The sequence below is a fragment of the Triticum aestivum genome, chromosome 4B (genome assembly GCF_018294505.1).
Source record: "Triticum aestivum cultivar Chinese Spring chromosome 4B, IWGSC CS RefSeq v2.1, whole genome shotgun sequence".
Lineage (NCBI taxonomy): Eukaryota > Viridiplantae > Streptophyta > Magnoliopsida > Poales > Poaceae > Triticum > Triticum aestivum.
In genome coordinates, this window is record NC_057804.1 from 106754756 (window position 1) to 106769908 (window position 15153).

The window sequence follows — 15153 nt, forward strand, 5'->3', positions numbered from 1 at the left end:
GCCTCTCACAAAAGCAAATCCATGCTTCTCATGAAAGCAAAACCGTGTCACTCGCGAAAGCAAAAAGAAACACATTTTCCCGCAAGAAAGTAATATTTTCTCAAAGAAAAGATTCATCCAAAAGCTTAGATAGACCTTTGAAAGACACAAAAGCCGAAAGAAACAAAAAAAACAAAAAGTCACCAATCCAAGTTTATGAAACAGATGAAAAACTCATATGCATGAAAGTCATTTTAGAACATGTGAACGTATACAAATGAATAGTGTAAAACACACATATGATTTTTTAAATCTTTTCTCAAATATAATTGAGCAGGACAAATTACAAAAACATGCCGATAGACATTGCTACATAAAAATTCTGACCAACTTACAAGATGAGTTTTTCTACTTCTACTTACGCATCAGCAGTCCGGCACAATTAGGGAAGCTCAACCATCTGTCATGGTTAATACTGGCTACAGACTAAGCAGACACACGCATTAACCATACAACAAGCCTACCTCAAACCCCATTCGAACTCGGAGCAAACGCTACCGATCTCCCTCCGTAGCCCTGGCCCATCATGTATCATGATGCAATCACGTGATCTTAGCGGCAGCGCGCCATTCACGATAACACCCTTACAAGTTGGCAGAGGGAGAAAAATGAGTCCTCAGAGCATTGAGGACTCAGAAGTCCCAACGATCAAGCTGCACCCTAGCTTCAGCCATGTCCTTCTGTGCCTTCCTCCGCCGGTAGAAAATAGGGCAGTCCCGACTACAATGATGTCACCAACAGGAGTCTTAAGCTTTTGGTTCAAGTTCAAAGATTGGAGTGTGCTGATGAACAAATTTTGATGAGCAAACCTGGTGCACAGAACGTCCTGGTGTAGGGAGCCTTGGCACTCCTGGCACTGCGTCCATAGCTTCCCAAAGAGCATCTCCAAATCAGAAACTGTGGATGTTGAAGGTAAACCAGTCAGTCATCAGACGCTTGGAGATGGTTTACCTTTTACCAATTTGAGAAACATTTCAGAGGATTGAAATCCTACCATTTGCTACTGTTTTGCAGTATAACTCTGCTTCCCTTCCCTTGCAATGTGAGCAAAGTGTTTGGTTGGGACCGCTGCAGGGTGACAATGGGTCGGTTAGAAGACTGGGTCTTCATTACAGCGAAGGGAGTAAAATTATGGCTTTACTGCTGGAACAGGAATATTAGAATGAAAGGTCGTTTTAAAGTACGGCATCTGCACTGCAGAATTAAATATTGGGAAGCAAATGCTCACAGGTTCAACAGAAGAAAAATAGAGTGCATAATTTTTTGCAATATTGTACTCCCTCCGTAAACTAATATAAGAGCATTTAGATCACTATTTTAGTTATCTAAACGTTTTTATATTAGTTTGTAGAGGGAGTAGCAGAATTACCTTATAACTGCTTTGCATCCAAGGCAAGTCAGTTGTTTCTTGGCAAATTTCATTATCCCGCTATTTGAAGGTGTTGAGATTGAAACAGCTCTGGTATGACTTCCATGAAGCAGTTCTCTGCTCGCGTTCTTCAGAATTGGTTCAAATATTCTTAACAGTGGCTGGCAAACATTTTATAATTCATTAGAAAAAAAAAATGGGTGGGGGCCGGGGGGTAAGTTTTGAATATAAAGAAGGGTGTTCTGGACAAACTTTGCTAATTTGGTTCTCAAGGTAGTACTGAGGATCTATTGGAATGTTATTATCCAGAACGTAAATTGGATCTTCTGACTTCTCGTATGCCTGTATGCAGAAAGACAAATGTATCAACACAGCTACGTATAACGGAAGAAATATATGGCTCTACAACAGCAAATACATATCAGTTACCTTTGCCCCTTTTGCTGCTTTTATTATAACATAAGGAACCCGGTCGCCAACAGTTGGTGCAGTAGCAGCATCCCTCTGCTCAAAAGAATCAGAATTATGCCAGTCACACGCCTCCAATCTCCACAAGGAATGAACAAAGATAAGCACCATTTAGGAAAAATATCAAGTGTCAGTACCTTCCGCATCCTCTCAGCAAGCTCCACATGGGCAGCCTTTACAGCATAGTCTTCTCCTGTTTTTGTCAAACCCTGCAGATCAGAGCCATTGTGAGTAACCTGAGGATTTCAAGCTTTAGTGATCTTTATGGGTTAACTGCATACTAATTCACCTTTGTTATAACCAGAAGTGACAAGTCCACACGGTTCATTAATAGATCAGATATGGTATTCTTGACATATTGGACTGCACCAGGAACATCTCGGTCCACTAGTATTTTATGAAGGCACTCAGTCACCAGGTTCTTTACCAATAAACAATTGTCCCTTCGAACTGTTTCAATACCTGTATGCAAAGGTAGAAGAATACATGTTAAAGCAGGAAAGTAGGATGACACATCAGACAACTATAATGCACAGAATACCTTTTGTGTCCATTTTGTCAAATTTCTCAGGATTTGTCCAGTACAAACCAGCATATCTCTTCTTGCTGATCAGTAGGTATGGAAAGTAAACTTTCTCAAACTCTAGCTTGATAGGCTGCACAACAGATGTAAAACTCAACAAATATTAAAATTAAAAGTTATTAGCTTAACAAAATCGGATACTTGGGTTATAAACATAGAACAGGAAGACAAGGCCTTAAATTCAGCTAGGATTTATTACAGGAACGAACATGTTATATTATAACACTGATGTAATGTGAAGCAGTTACAGGATCTGATCTGATATTGTGAGATATCGAACAAGCATGCAGCTACCAAGAACAAAGTGGATGAGCCTCGTAGAGAAAACCAAAGTAATGGTGATGAAACAATAAACAATAACAGATGAGAAAAGAGTTGGTGAGGCTAGCCACAAATTCCTTAGCACAACATAGATTATGGCTCTCTCACAACCCCTCTTGAACCCTTTACAACCCTCGAATCTGGCCCTATAAATGAATATCATGCTAACGAAAATGTAGCCCCTGATCCTTTCAACACCCCAGTTCCTTCTGTTTTTTTACTATGCTTCTGATGAGATCACCAATTGCTTGATTTATTGGTTGGATTTATCTTTTCCAATGGCCAGACCTTCAATACAAGAATTAGTGCAGAAATGCTCCTTACACACATCTCCAAGTCCTGATCAGATTGAAAGATACAAGTCACCTTAGAGGGTGAACAGGCTTGTGACTATTAGGGAAAGACACTAGAGACTAGGATGAACGTCACGGGTACATATTATCCATGTTCTAGAGATGACTTACTTATCTCTCCTATCAAAAAAGAACTTAATACTATCCATGTTATAGAGATGACTTACTCATCTATCCTATCAAAAAAGAACTTAACGGTCCGTTGTACATCTTCTTTTCGTCAACCTCTCCCCATGTCACCCGTTCTGTCCGTCCATCCTCTACACTTTCCACCGATTTTGTTGCGTCCGGTTCGTCCGGGTTTTTTGGCAGTGTGCACACAAGCCTGCTATATGGCTGCCCGCTCGTCTGTGAGCACATAGGCCCATCTATATACATGCAGTGAAGAAATTGAACAAGCCAGAAGGCCCAACTTATTTACATGATAGGGCTCTCTCCTGTCCTTATCTTTATACCCTCAAAAGAAATCTTTAATTTCCTTTTCCCTCTCTCAATTTTTTTCTTTTCCCTTCCAGTCAAAAAAGAAAATACTGCTGCTACCTTTCTTTACTGCTGTTGCATTTCTTCAAGCATATCACCTCTTTTAGACCACTCCTGTTCGTCAAGCAAAGGGCTAATCAATAGATATAGCCTTTGCAATGGTTCCTGTGACTCAACATTTAATTTATTTATTTCATAGTGGATTTTTTTGTCTATTACTTCTTATTGATATTTTTCTTGTGCGGGCCATCCGGACTGATGTCAGCTGCACACAATCTGTGCAGTTCACGGCAAGCCGTCAATTCTGGCATTATTTTCCTACACTTTCCTTGTACCATGTTTTCTCTTCTTTGATTTATGATGCACGTACAGATGGATCTATATGTGCTGATCTATTTTCCATGCGTGACCATGTCAGACATATGCATTTTTCTTCGAGATTTAAAGATTAGCCAACATTTAAATTTCTTCTTTCATCTCTTATTTCAGAAATTTTATTTGGTTTAGAATTAAAAATGTTTTCCTGAAATTGTTGAATCTATTGAAAGTTATTATGTGGCAATGTATAGAACTTATCATACACATTTTTGTGGCATAGATACAAGAGAGGGAATAATTTTGTTTTACTATAAGAGGTATGCGTGTTGTTCAAAATTAGCCCTAGGGCCTCCTGAATGTCAGGATCGGTGTTGCCGAGGTGTATCCTCATCAGGGACACGCTGATCCGAGCCGATGAGGCACGCCTAGCGGATGCTGGTGGCGCTGGGAAAAGGGGATCGCTCCCGCTCGCCACCGCGCTCCTCCACGCAACCAAGTTGTGGCTCGAGCTGTCCATGGCCCAGGCCCCCATGGCTTCCTTCTCCTCTTCGCAATCTTTCGCGGTGGTAGTGGATAGAGTCACGCTATGTCGGCATTTGTTAATCATAACAAAAAAATGATATTGGGTCACAATATTGTATGATGTGTACGAGGAGACATGATTGTGTTGAACCACTAAAGTATGTATGCTCCCGTTGCAAAGCACGGGCAACACAAGGATCGGGTCCAGAATGATGACATACGTGATAAGAGTTGGGGTAGCACCAATTGAAGAGAAGCTTGTCCAACATCATCTGAGATGGTTTGGGCTATACAACACAGGCCTCCAGAGCGCCGGTGCATAGCAGAAGATTAAAGTGTGCTGATATTGTCTAGAGAGGTAAGGGAAGACCAAACATGACATGGGAGGAGTCCGTAAAGAGAGACCTGGCGGACTGGAATATCACCAACGAACTACCCATGGGCAGGTGAGTGGAAGTTAGCTATCCACGTGCCAGAACCATGACTGGGTTTCAACTTTCAACTCTAGCATACCCTAACTTGACAGGGCTTTGTTGCTGTTATTATTGCTTCACTTATGTATCTCTAAACTTCCCTTCTACTCCCTCCGTTCCTAAATATAAGCTCTTTTAGAGATTCCAATATGGACTACATACGGAGCAAAATGAGTGAATCTACACTCTAAAATACGTCTATATGCATCCATAAGTAGTCCGTAATAAATCTCTAAAAAGGCTTATATTTAGAAACGGAGGGAGTAATTGATATTAAGTTATAGTGTGATATTTCCCACTGTTTTCCCTCGAAACAATGTTACAATACCAAGTGAATGACAAGAGTATATTTCTGTAGTCACCTTAATAAATGTTCCACTAATATACTCTGCAGCTTCTCTTCCCAATTTCATTGCGTCCTCAACTGTAGAAACACCAAACTGTACCATCACAGAATCAGTATCTCCATAGATCACCTGGAATGTCCAAAAGAATTTGCGTCAACCATCAGAACATAAATGAAAAGTGTGAAACTCCCAACAAATAGACTAACCAAGTGCATATAGACTAAAGCAGGAAAAAAAGGATTGCATACAGATCAGAAAGTGATTATTATGCTGATATCTAGCCTGCAAACCAATTGAATGTATGGAAGCAAGATTCACATGAACAAGGTCCTGATGTTGCTACTTGCATATAAGATTTGGGGGAAATCAGAAACATGACACAGGGAAGTTACATCTTGGAAAAATAACACCAGGTACAAGAATACCATGTGGGTCCAGGTCCCACATGTCATTGAAACTCTAGTGAAGCTTCACAAAACTGCCACCTTTGCAGGGACATTACAAATAGTTCTGAGCCAACATTGTGCTAATATCTGTTGAAGTGTATATGTGGATTGCCCCTTTCCATGAGTTCAGACTTTTGGCTGCGTTGGCTAGTGCATGAAGCTTAACATGGTATCAGAGCCTAAGATCTTGAGTTCAAGTCTTGGCTTTCGCAATGCATTCAAAAATTGGCGTTGCCCCCTCTGTGTCCACGTATAGACCTCTTGATCCATACCTCTGAGTCTATTCACGTGTTGACTTCACGCGTTTCACGTGAGAGGGGTGCTGAAGTGTATATGTGGATTGCCTAGCCCTTTCCATGAGTTTGGACTTTTGGTTGTGTTGGCTAGTGCATGAAGCTTAACAATATCCAGCCAAAACTAATGTTGTGTAGTTTTAACACTCCTTTGTGGAAACGATTTGCCACCATGTCCCGCTGAGATGGACAGATTCTAGATCACTAAAGTAGTGATCTAAACGCTCTTATATTTCTTTACGGAGGGAGTAAATGCTAAGGAACTGTATGCAGATATAAGTCATCGGTTCCAATCTGATATAGAATACCTCGTGGATTGATATCTGACGTATCAGATGGAAATGGGTAACTGAAGGCTTGACAACTTTCTAACGTAGAGCAGACAAGTTAACATGAAATATTGCAAGCTTATACAAACACAGGATATGGTAACTGATAGTACACCTCTGCATTATGCTCATAGCCTCCAAGTGTTGTGAATTTATCCTCAACAAGCTTCTTTGTGTGCTCAATCATCTGTCTACCTGTACAATAAAAATCCTTTAGTGCCACACAATTCAACATGTTCTTGAATGTTTCAGGGTACTACACAATGTACACGTGCACTATATTAAACGAAGAATTCATGCTCACCATAGCTCGTAACACTCGAAGAAATCTCTAAACAGGGCAATTGACCAACAGTAGCACCAGTAAAACCATAAACTGAATTTGCACTTATCTGAAATAGAACCATTAAACAATGTCAAGATTCAAGGAGTCGTGTTTTATGTACCACTGTTTGAGGGGGGCGAGAGTGTTAGTAAATATATATTTAAGTACTTTTAGGGCAAGCTGACGACCATCAAGAACCGCCCTTTCGAATGGGTCCTTTGCTTCCTGAAAAGGTTACTGGTGATTATAATATAGGACTGAAGACATGTAATGCACAATGTTTAGCATTTACAAATCCAAAGAGTCTTGACTATAATTTTCTCACGGTAATAACATGGGAGAAATATACCTTCAAATCTGCTTTTGCTCTTTTTCGAGCAGCCAACAGTTCTTCAAGGATTTCAGGAAGTATACCCTGATATTGGAGACATAATATTGGTTAGGAAACACTGTTTCTGTCACGAAGATCGTTTACCATGCCAGGAAGCAAAAAATATTTTTAAAAAATAGAACAGAGAAGTGGTACCCCCAGCCTCGCTTAATGCACATAATCATCACTTTTTCCACGGAATTGTTAGAAGAGTTAAGTGCCGGGAAAGAATTACCTTTTGCAACTCTGGTTTCACAAATATTTCACCAGATGGGGTTTTGTAGAGGCTTTCTGGAGGCAAGTTGAGTTTACGGACATCCTCAGGGGGAACCTTAAAACCCATTAGAAGACACATTAACCCAATATTCAGACAGCATTGTTTTTTGTTTAGGTATTAGCATAGCAATTAAAAGAATTATGTTTACCAAAGTGCAGTAGCATAGGTTATGGGCCATCATGATGGATGGATACAGAGAAGCAAAGTCCAAAGTTGCAATGGGCTTCTCATAAAATCCAGCCCTTGCCTCCAAAACCTAAATTGTGACACAGATTACAGAAAACAAGAATCATTGGACAATAAAACGGAAAAAAAAGAAAGATATTTTTCATTGTATGACCAGTTTAGAAAATGGAGAAGTAAAAATATTGCTGAATGCTTCCTTACTTCCCAGGTGGAAAGAGAGTTGGTATACACAAATATGTGTTCATGGTAAGAAAACAAGATGCATTATGCATGATCCACAGTACTTTTTTGCATTAGTGGTGATAACCTAGTTGTCAGTATGGAAAAATTCCTTATCTCACATAACAATATCTATACGGTCAAGGCAAGAAATTCAAAGGGTCCTAATGTGCAGTATGATGTTTTTGTGGCGTGGTAAATAAATATGTAGTAAGTGTAATAGCTGCTACTGCATCATGACAAAAAAGACAATGAGGTTGGAAAATGCAGATCATGTCAATCGACTTACAGTTGCACCCTCAAAGGTATCTTGCCCAGAACTTTGGCCCTTTATGTTTGGTATAACAAGATTTCTCTGTTTTGCTTTCCTCAGTAACTGTGAGAGGACCTGAAGACCAATTGAAATTCCTGTTAGAATGCTAGAGTGGAATATATCTATTGGCAGAATTGGATGTTGTTGTCACCTTAATGCTCTGTCCCCTCGAGAGCAGAAAAGAAATGGGAACTCCTGTGACCCTCGCCATCTCTACGTAGTTGTAGATGTACATCAATTTGTCTAACAGTCTTTGTGGAAGATAAGCATCCTGTGTGTACAGAAATGGAAAAGAGCATGTTGGGAACACACTTCGAGGAAAGGCTAGTGATCAACTCAAAGGTACAAATTTTACAGGTGATTTTGCACAAGTATCATCCTAGCTTACAACTAAGATACCAGCAGACCTACTGGCCAGAGATAGGGAGCAAATGTTTCCATGTATTACAACTGTTTTTCAAACATTGAATTGTTGCTCATTCATCAGATGGTAACATAATTTGGGGAAATTTCTTAAGTATACATAATGCAAGTGGCAAGGTAAGTCTTCAAGTGAAAGAGATTATTAGACAAATAGAATATATTAATATGTATGTTGTCCCAATTCAAATTTATCTTGTTTCATTCTTGACATCTATGTCGATGGTAATATTGCCTCCCAAACGACTAATGTGTTTAGAAAATGACATCGGTGAATCATAAAATTGCAATCTCAGACTAATGATGATGTTGAAAGCATGCACTACAGACCACTAGGTACATATCTTATGATGAGAAGTGTGAGAGCAATATATAACAATTAAGTTGGACAAAATTAGTCCGAATCCTTCTGAGAACCTACAAGGACATTATTCGAAAAGAAAAAAAAGGAAAATTTCAAAGCCCAATCAGAAATGTAGAACAAAATGCCCATAACTAAGCCATCTACTTCATAAGCACATTTCAGCAGTTTATTAGCAGATGACTCAAAGAACAATTAAGCTGACCTTCAAGCAATAAACTGCAAGACGTCTTCGTGTCTCTGAGTTTCCATTTTGAAGATCAGATATGATTGAATGATGAACGTCCTCTTTCTGCGCATGAAAATCTAATATCAGAACAATAAAAAGAAAGAGTACTAATCAATACTACAGAGCCATTTGCATCAAATTAGGCAATTAGCACACTTTTGAATTATTTTAGTGTAGTCAAACTGAGTTCCAGTCCGAAGTGTTCTGGACCTTGGTTCACGACGGAATAATTTGGTAGGTTAAGAGTCAAAGGTTGGAGATAGTGCACTTGTCCTCGACAACCGGTAGGGCTCATCCCTGATGTGTTAGAAAGGCTCTGAGACTTAGAGAACCTTCTAATTATTTCACTGTTTAATTCAAATAATTACATGGTAGACCTTTATATAAGTGACTTAGCTTGTCCCACAGGAATAGGATCTTCACTTCCTAATAAACTTTTATCTTGATTCCCCTGACTAAACCAACCTCCTTTTCTAAGAGCATAACTCTTCCCCAAATTCTAATATGTTTGATTCCGTCAGTACTAATGAACAGATGGGACTTGCGTCATGCACCCTTGTATGGGCATGGATACCATTTTAGCCCATAACACAACAAGAGTTTGAATAATAACGGCATGAATATGAGTGAATACAATACTTAGGGGTGCGCTGAACAGTAACTAAGGCCACTTAAAATGGTTGGACTTACTTGCTCCCCTAGAAAATGTGCAGATACAGAGTTCAATGAGTAAGAACTCAGCTTGTAATCCCTTTGCATAGCCTGCCCACATGCAGAAAGTAAGGATGGAGAGAAGAAGAGATACTGTCATGTAACTAAAAGTAATAAAAACTACTGGTCTAGTTGTGTAAAACAGTAGATCACAACCTGCAGAAGATCAAATTGTACCCTTCCCTCCACAGTTACATCTTTACTTTCACGCATACCATATTGCCTGGATAAGAGTAACGAACACACCATCAATAATTTTTTTCATGTGAATACTACTAGTAAGTTCTTGAGTTTTACACCCTCTGTTCCTGAATATAAGACATTTTGGCAGTTCAATTTAAAGTACCAAAACGTCTTATATTTAGAAACAGAGGTAATATTTGCTAAATGCTATGTAAAATATATGCTATTGCACCTTGCAGGGTCATAAAATCTTGTAGCATTAGCATGCAACAATTAAGGCAGGGTACAAAATTGCAAAGCATAGTAAAGTCCATAATATCATGGCATTTCCCTAACTATCCTTCATTGCAAAGAATAGCATATAAACAGCAAACCGAGTGTTTACTCCTCAAAGACGGAATTGTAGAAAGCCCATTATAGACCCCAGAAAAAATACAGGGGATATCTATGGATGACCCCGTAAATATGAACGCGGAAAAACTGTGGATAAAATATCTGAGAATGGCAATGCTAAAACTTATTAGATGGCACTGAAAACAAGAATTAATCAGTCATCATTTGCATTAAATTAGCATGATCAGCATAATTTCAGCTAAATCTGAAATCAGAAACTATGCATCACTGGAATCAATTAAACAAGGACTGCATATGTAGGCACACAAGTTAAAAATAAAGGAAGCAGCAACATAGTGGCTCGCTGGAAAGAACCAAACAGAACTTGGAGAATTGCACAGCTATTTGACCATAATGGGCAAAACACAAATGATACTGAATACTACCTAGTGGTCTACAATGCACTATGGGCAAACTAACATGGACTAGAGCAAACAAATATAAAATGCACAAAGACTAGCACTCAAAAAAATAACCTTGAGTTGAAGGTGGTATCACGGACACGGACACGGCTATTTCTGATTCGACCAAGTAGTGGAAACTCCACTATCTTGAGAACTTCAGCTCTCTGCAAATATGTGAAACCATATTGTACTAAGAGATAGAAAATTGCCAGGTTGGGCAATGAGTAAGAGCGTTGCAAACTTTACAAAAGTTTGGGTACCTCAATAAGATATGGCAGATCAAATTTGCAGATATTGTATCCAATTATAATATCAGGATCTGCCTCACGTATTAAATCCTGCGAAATACCAAAGCAGAACCAGGTTGATATCAATAAAGTTACTTGTCTGCCATCAGATAATGTATTTAACTTTGGAAGAGTGTAATACGAAAAAAGAAAGCAAGCTGTATATATAAAGAAACCATCAAACAAAAACATGTTTTTTAATCATGGATACAGGTTATATCTGTATACAATCATAGATCGCAAAAAAACTGACACTGTGAACTCAGAATAAGGCAACACTCACCCTCCAAGCAAGTAGAATATCTCGCTCTGTGTCAAATGACATTACATCCACTCCGACAATGGGAGAACATGATTTAAGAGTCATGACATTCCGTACAAAAGGCTGGGCTTCGCCTTGAAGCGTGAGTAAATTAGCAATCTATTTCAATCCAAGGAAGCAAGTCAAGATAATATGCACATAAAGGCATTCACATCGGAAATTAAATGTAGTGGCTTATCAAAATACAACGATAATGAAACAAACCTGAATAACCGGATCATGAGTTGGTTCTGGGAAGTGTCCTTTGCGACCAGCACATTCGATGTCAAAACTTAATATGCGAAAGGGAGCCATCTTAGAGTATTCCCCTTCAGGAGCATGGCTTACCAAATCTGAATATCTGTTGGTTGACTTAAGGAATGACCGAATGAACAATATCACGATTTAGAAATAAGGATGGAGGCATTAAATTCAGTATGGGGGATACAGGCAATCCAACTCTAGCTGACAATAGGACATGGCGCGAGTTGCTTTGCTATACTTCCCAGCAGGAAGTTCAATCCAATTGCCACCAACAATGTTGCGGTCAATCATAAAGCGAAGGGCAAAGAGAATATTGCTTTCATATGTCAGGAAACTCTTTGAACCAAGACTGCCAATCGTTATGCCCCTTTCAAGGATGCCTATAATGCACACAAAAAATATGCCAATTTTGGTAAGCCATAAAAATGCGATGATGATGCTAGCCACAGATGCAGAAAAGTCAGAGAAGGTGGGTACAAAGTAAAGGTAAAAATTCACACAATAATTAGCAGGCAAGCAAATGAAAATCTTCTTTAGACTATAAAGGTTATTCATTGAAAATAGAGGTAACGAGGTCAATTGACAAGAATGGAAAATAAGTGTACTGTTCTTAAACTACCACTGACCACGACAGCTAGCAACCATTGTAGGTAGGGCAACTACTATCTTGAGGAAGGACTGAGATTTATTTGGCTGGTAATGCATAATTGTCTGCTTCTGCAGAAGCTCAACACTCTTCACAAATCTTTGCACACTGCTATTCCTATTTGATTCCTTCATCCTCGCCTGTAAACCAAGTGAAGAATGTATAAGGAAAGAATGTACTTCCAAAGTACCTTCATTGAGCAGAAGGGCCAACATAAAATAGGATAGAAGTAGAAACCTCTAATGTTTGTTTGAAGCCTGAAATATCATCAGGGCCCATTCCTGGCGGGCAGCTGATGTAGAAATATGGTTCAAACCCATGCACCTGACAGCACACACTGTGACCTGAGAACATGATAAGATAGTATCACACGTCAGCACAAGCCACGTGATGAAGAATAATCATTTGAAGACAGAAACATATAACCTTCTCTGGTGACACCAAAAATCCTGATTATAGCCGCAGGACCAGAAGAGTTGGGCAGAAACTCTTTGTGGCTCTCACCAATAACATAATCTATATCCAGCTGCTGAAAAACTAGAAAACCAAACAGAAGAGAACAGCATCAATGATAAGATGAAGCTGTATATCTAACATAAAGCATTACCCAATTTAGATTAATAAAACGGCTAGCAACTATTAGTGCTATGACAAGCAATCCTTCCAGAGCACAGCCTAAAACTTTTATTTTATTTTGAAATTGGTGGATGCAGCATTTCCTCTTTGTGTACCCCATGTAATTAACATGTTATAAAATCGTACAGAGTGTGCAGACTATATGGAGGTTCATGGACCTTTATAAGAGAGAGGGACACTTCAGAACCCAATTAATGAGCTTTAGATTTTATATAGTCTGTACGAACTAGAAAACAAATCAATAATTATGCACACATGCAGTTATGTGTATCTATCCAAGATGATAGTGATTCTGAGACCCAACGACACGACCCGGACTGCGAGCAGAAATGTGAGAAGTACAGCTAAAACAGGGGAGGATTTGATGCCTCTTGGAATACAAAAGATTTGCTAATTCCAGACCAGAAATAACACCATTTGACTTTTGCATATAATCTCACAATCTGCAATGCATCGGTTACAGGTTTACATTCAATCACCTCCCACGCATCCAGCGCAAAGCATTTATTTTCAAAGCACGCCTTCACAGTTCATCTGGCACACTCAAAAGGTCCATCTCCCACGACAACAAAAACCAAGTTATTAGTGTTCACTAATCCAATCGACACATCAACCAAAATGTGGAACTTGATTTAGCCTAAACTGCACTGAATGGACAAGCTGTATGCGCAAAATCCCAGAGGTCCCCGAGTCCAGGCATCAACAAGATGAATTCGGTTTAAGCGGCATTGTGGACAAAAGAACACCAAACCCCTAGCCAATTGGCAGTTGCTTAAGAGCAAAATACTCGATCTGCCCCGAGTTACACCTTCCACGCAGGCCTGAACTAACCAATCTCGGGATGGAAGACGAGCGGGTAGAGGGAATGGGGCCGTACCGACGGAGCGGGAGCAACCGGAGACGAGGTCGGCGGGGAGGGCGGGGCGCTTCCACCGGGAAAGACGGGAGGCGAGGGCCTCGTCGCGGTCGAGCAGCAGCAGCGCCGCCTCGTCCTCCGCGAGGATGGTCTCGTCCAGGAAAACGTCCTCGTCCATCATATCCTCCTCCTCAGCCGCCGCGGCAGCCCGCGGAGGGGGCTGTGGGGCGCCAGGCGGCATGGGCTGGGGCCGCTTCGCCGCCAGCGGAGATGGCGCTGCGGGAGGCCCCGCCCGTCGCTTGCCGCCGCGCCCGACTGAGCTCATCGCCGGAGAGGGTGGGGGAGAGAGGGGATGGGGACTAGAGAGGCGGAAAGGCGGGGAACGGGGGATGTGGAATTGGGGTTCCCGCCATTGCTGGAGATGTAGGGTTTATACGGGAGGCGACAGGGGAATACGCCAACCCTATAGCCTTTACGCAAATCGGGCTGGCGTCAACGTTTGGGTGCGGTGAACAGGTGTACAGATATGTACATGTGCTTACATTCAACAGAAATTGCATCTTGGACCATCCAATATTTGTTCCAGTGCTTCGAACTCATAACAGGGTTAAATAGATCTTGGATTACCAACTGTGTTGCAATGCCGATATTGTGTTACTCGTCAAATAACACAGAAAAATCATTGAAGTATGTATACACAACGCCCTTTCACCCATATGAGCCACAATACTTCATAATTTCTGGACCATTTGACTGTCGATATTAGTCCAACGTTATGGTGTGAATAAAGCTTTACACCCTCGAAAAAAGTTACTTATGTTCTTCTTCTTCATAAAAAAGTTATACTTATGTTCTCGCCCATTAAAATTGTCGTTCTAATTTTAATTCGCCTAGCAATAAGTGATACATGCATTTTTATATTACAATTTTATGAAGATAAATGGCTCGATTAACATTGTGTATCAAAACATTTTTGCTACATCTTGGGCGCGTTTGGTTACCTGCACCTTTTTTGCCACTTTGCATCCCAGTTGGGCCTGACTGAGCATATGCAGGCTAAAAACCAACACACACACTTGTTTGGTTGCATGCATCCCCTCTATCATGCATGTGCCCAAACCCAAGGCTTGTTGTTTGGTTGCCGACTTGTTTGAGGGGAACCACAAGTCCGGTTGTTTGGTGACATCCAGGACAGTTGTGTGGTAACCTCCTTCACGATGTGGTGAGGTTACCAAAGGCACGCATGAACTACTAAGAACTAAACTTGGAGCAACAGAACAATCTTAAGCACAAACACAAGTCTTAACCACGCATCACAAGTTTTAAACAAACATAGTACGATAAGTCTTAAATGAAACACAAGTCTGAAACCAAGGACCAATAAGGAACGGGCAACAGGAGCTCACGCGATGACGGCGAAGGCGTTGTCGT

At 40.4% G+C, this 15153-nt stretch overlaps 1 protein-coding gene across 1 annotated transcript; it reads right to left on the minus strand.

Annotated features, from left to right (window-relative positions):
* Window positions 1–279: 279 nt before the first annotated feature.
* Window positions 280–14135, minus strand: LOC123091308 (DNA polymerase delta catalytic subunit). The gene is made up of 30 exons (XM_044512784.1): window positions 13744–14135; window positions 12657–12767; window positions 12468–12574; window positions 12211–12370; window positions 11769–11964; window positions 11546–11681; window positions 11303–11440; window positions 10993–11070; window positions 10805–10896; window positions 9909–9975; window positions 9732–9803; window positions 9018–9104; window positions 8183–8302; window positions 8008–8106; window positions 7462–7569; window positions 7272–7367; window positions 7016–7081; window positions 6835–6891; window positions 6646–6733; window positions 6457–6536; window positions 5289–5402; window positions 2418–2532; window positions 2166–2338; window positions 2014–2085; window positions 1838–1912; window positions 1661–1750; window positions 1409–1569; window positions 1034–1107; window positions 849–936; window positions 280–759 (listed from the first exon to the last, which is right to left on the minus strand). The coding sequence occupies exons 1-30, from the start codon at window positions 14045–14047 to the stop codon at window positions 672–674; spliced, it is 3312 nt and encodes a 1103-aa protein (XP_044368719.1). The 5' UTR covers window positions 14048–14135; the 3' UTR covers window positions 280–671.
* Window positions 14136–15153: the final 1018 nt, after the last annotated feature.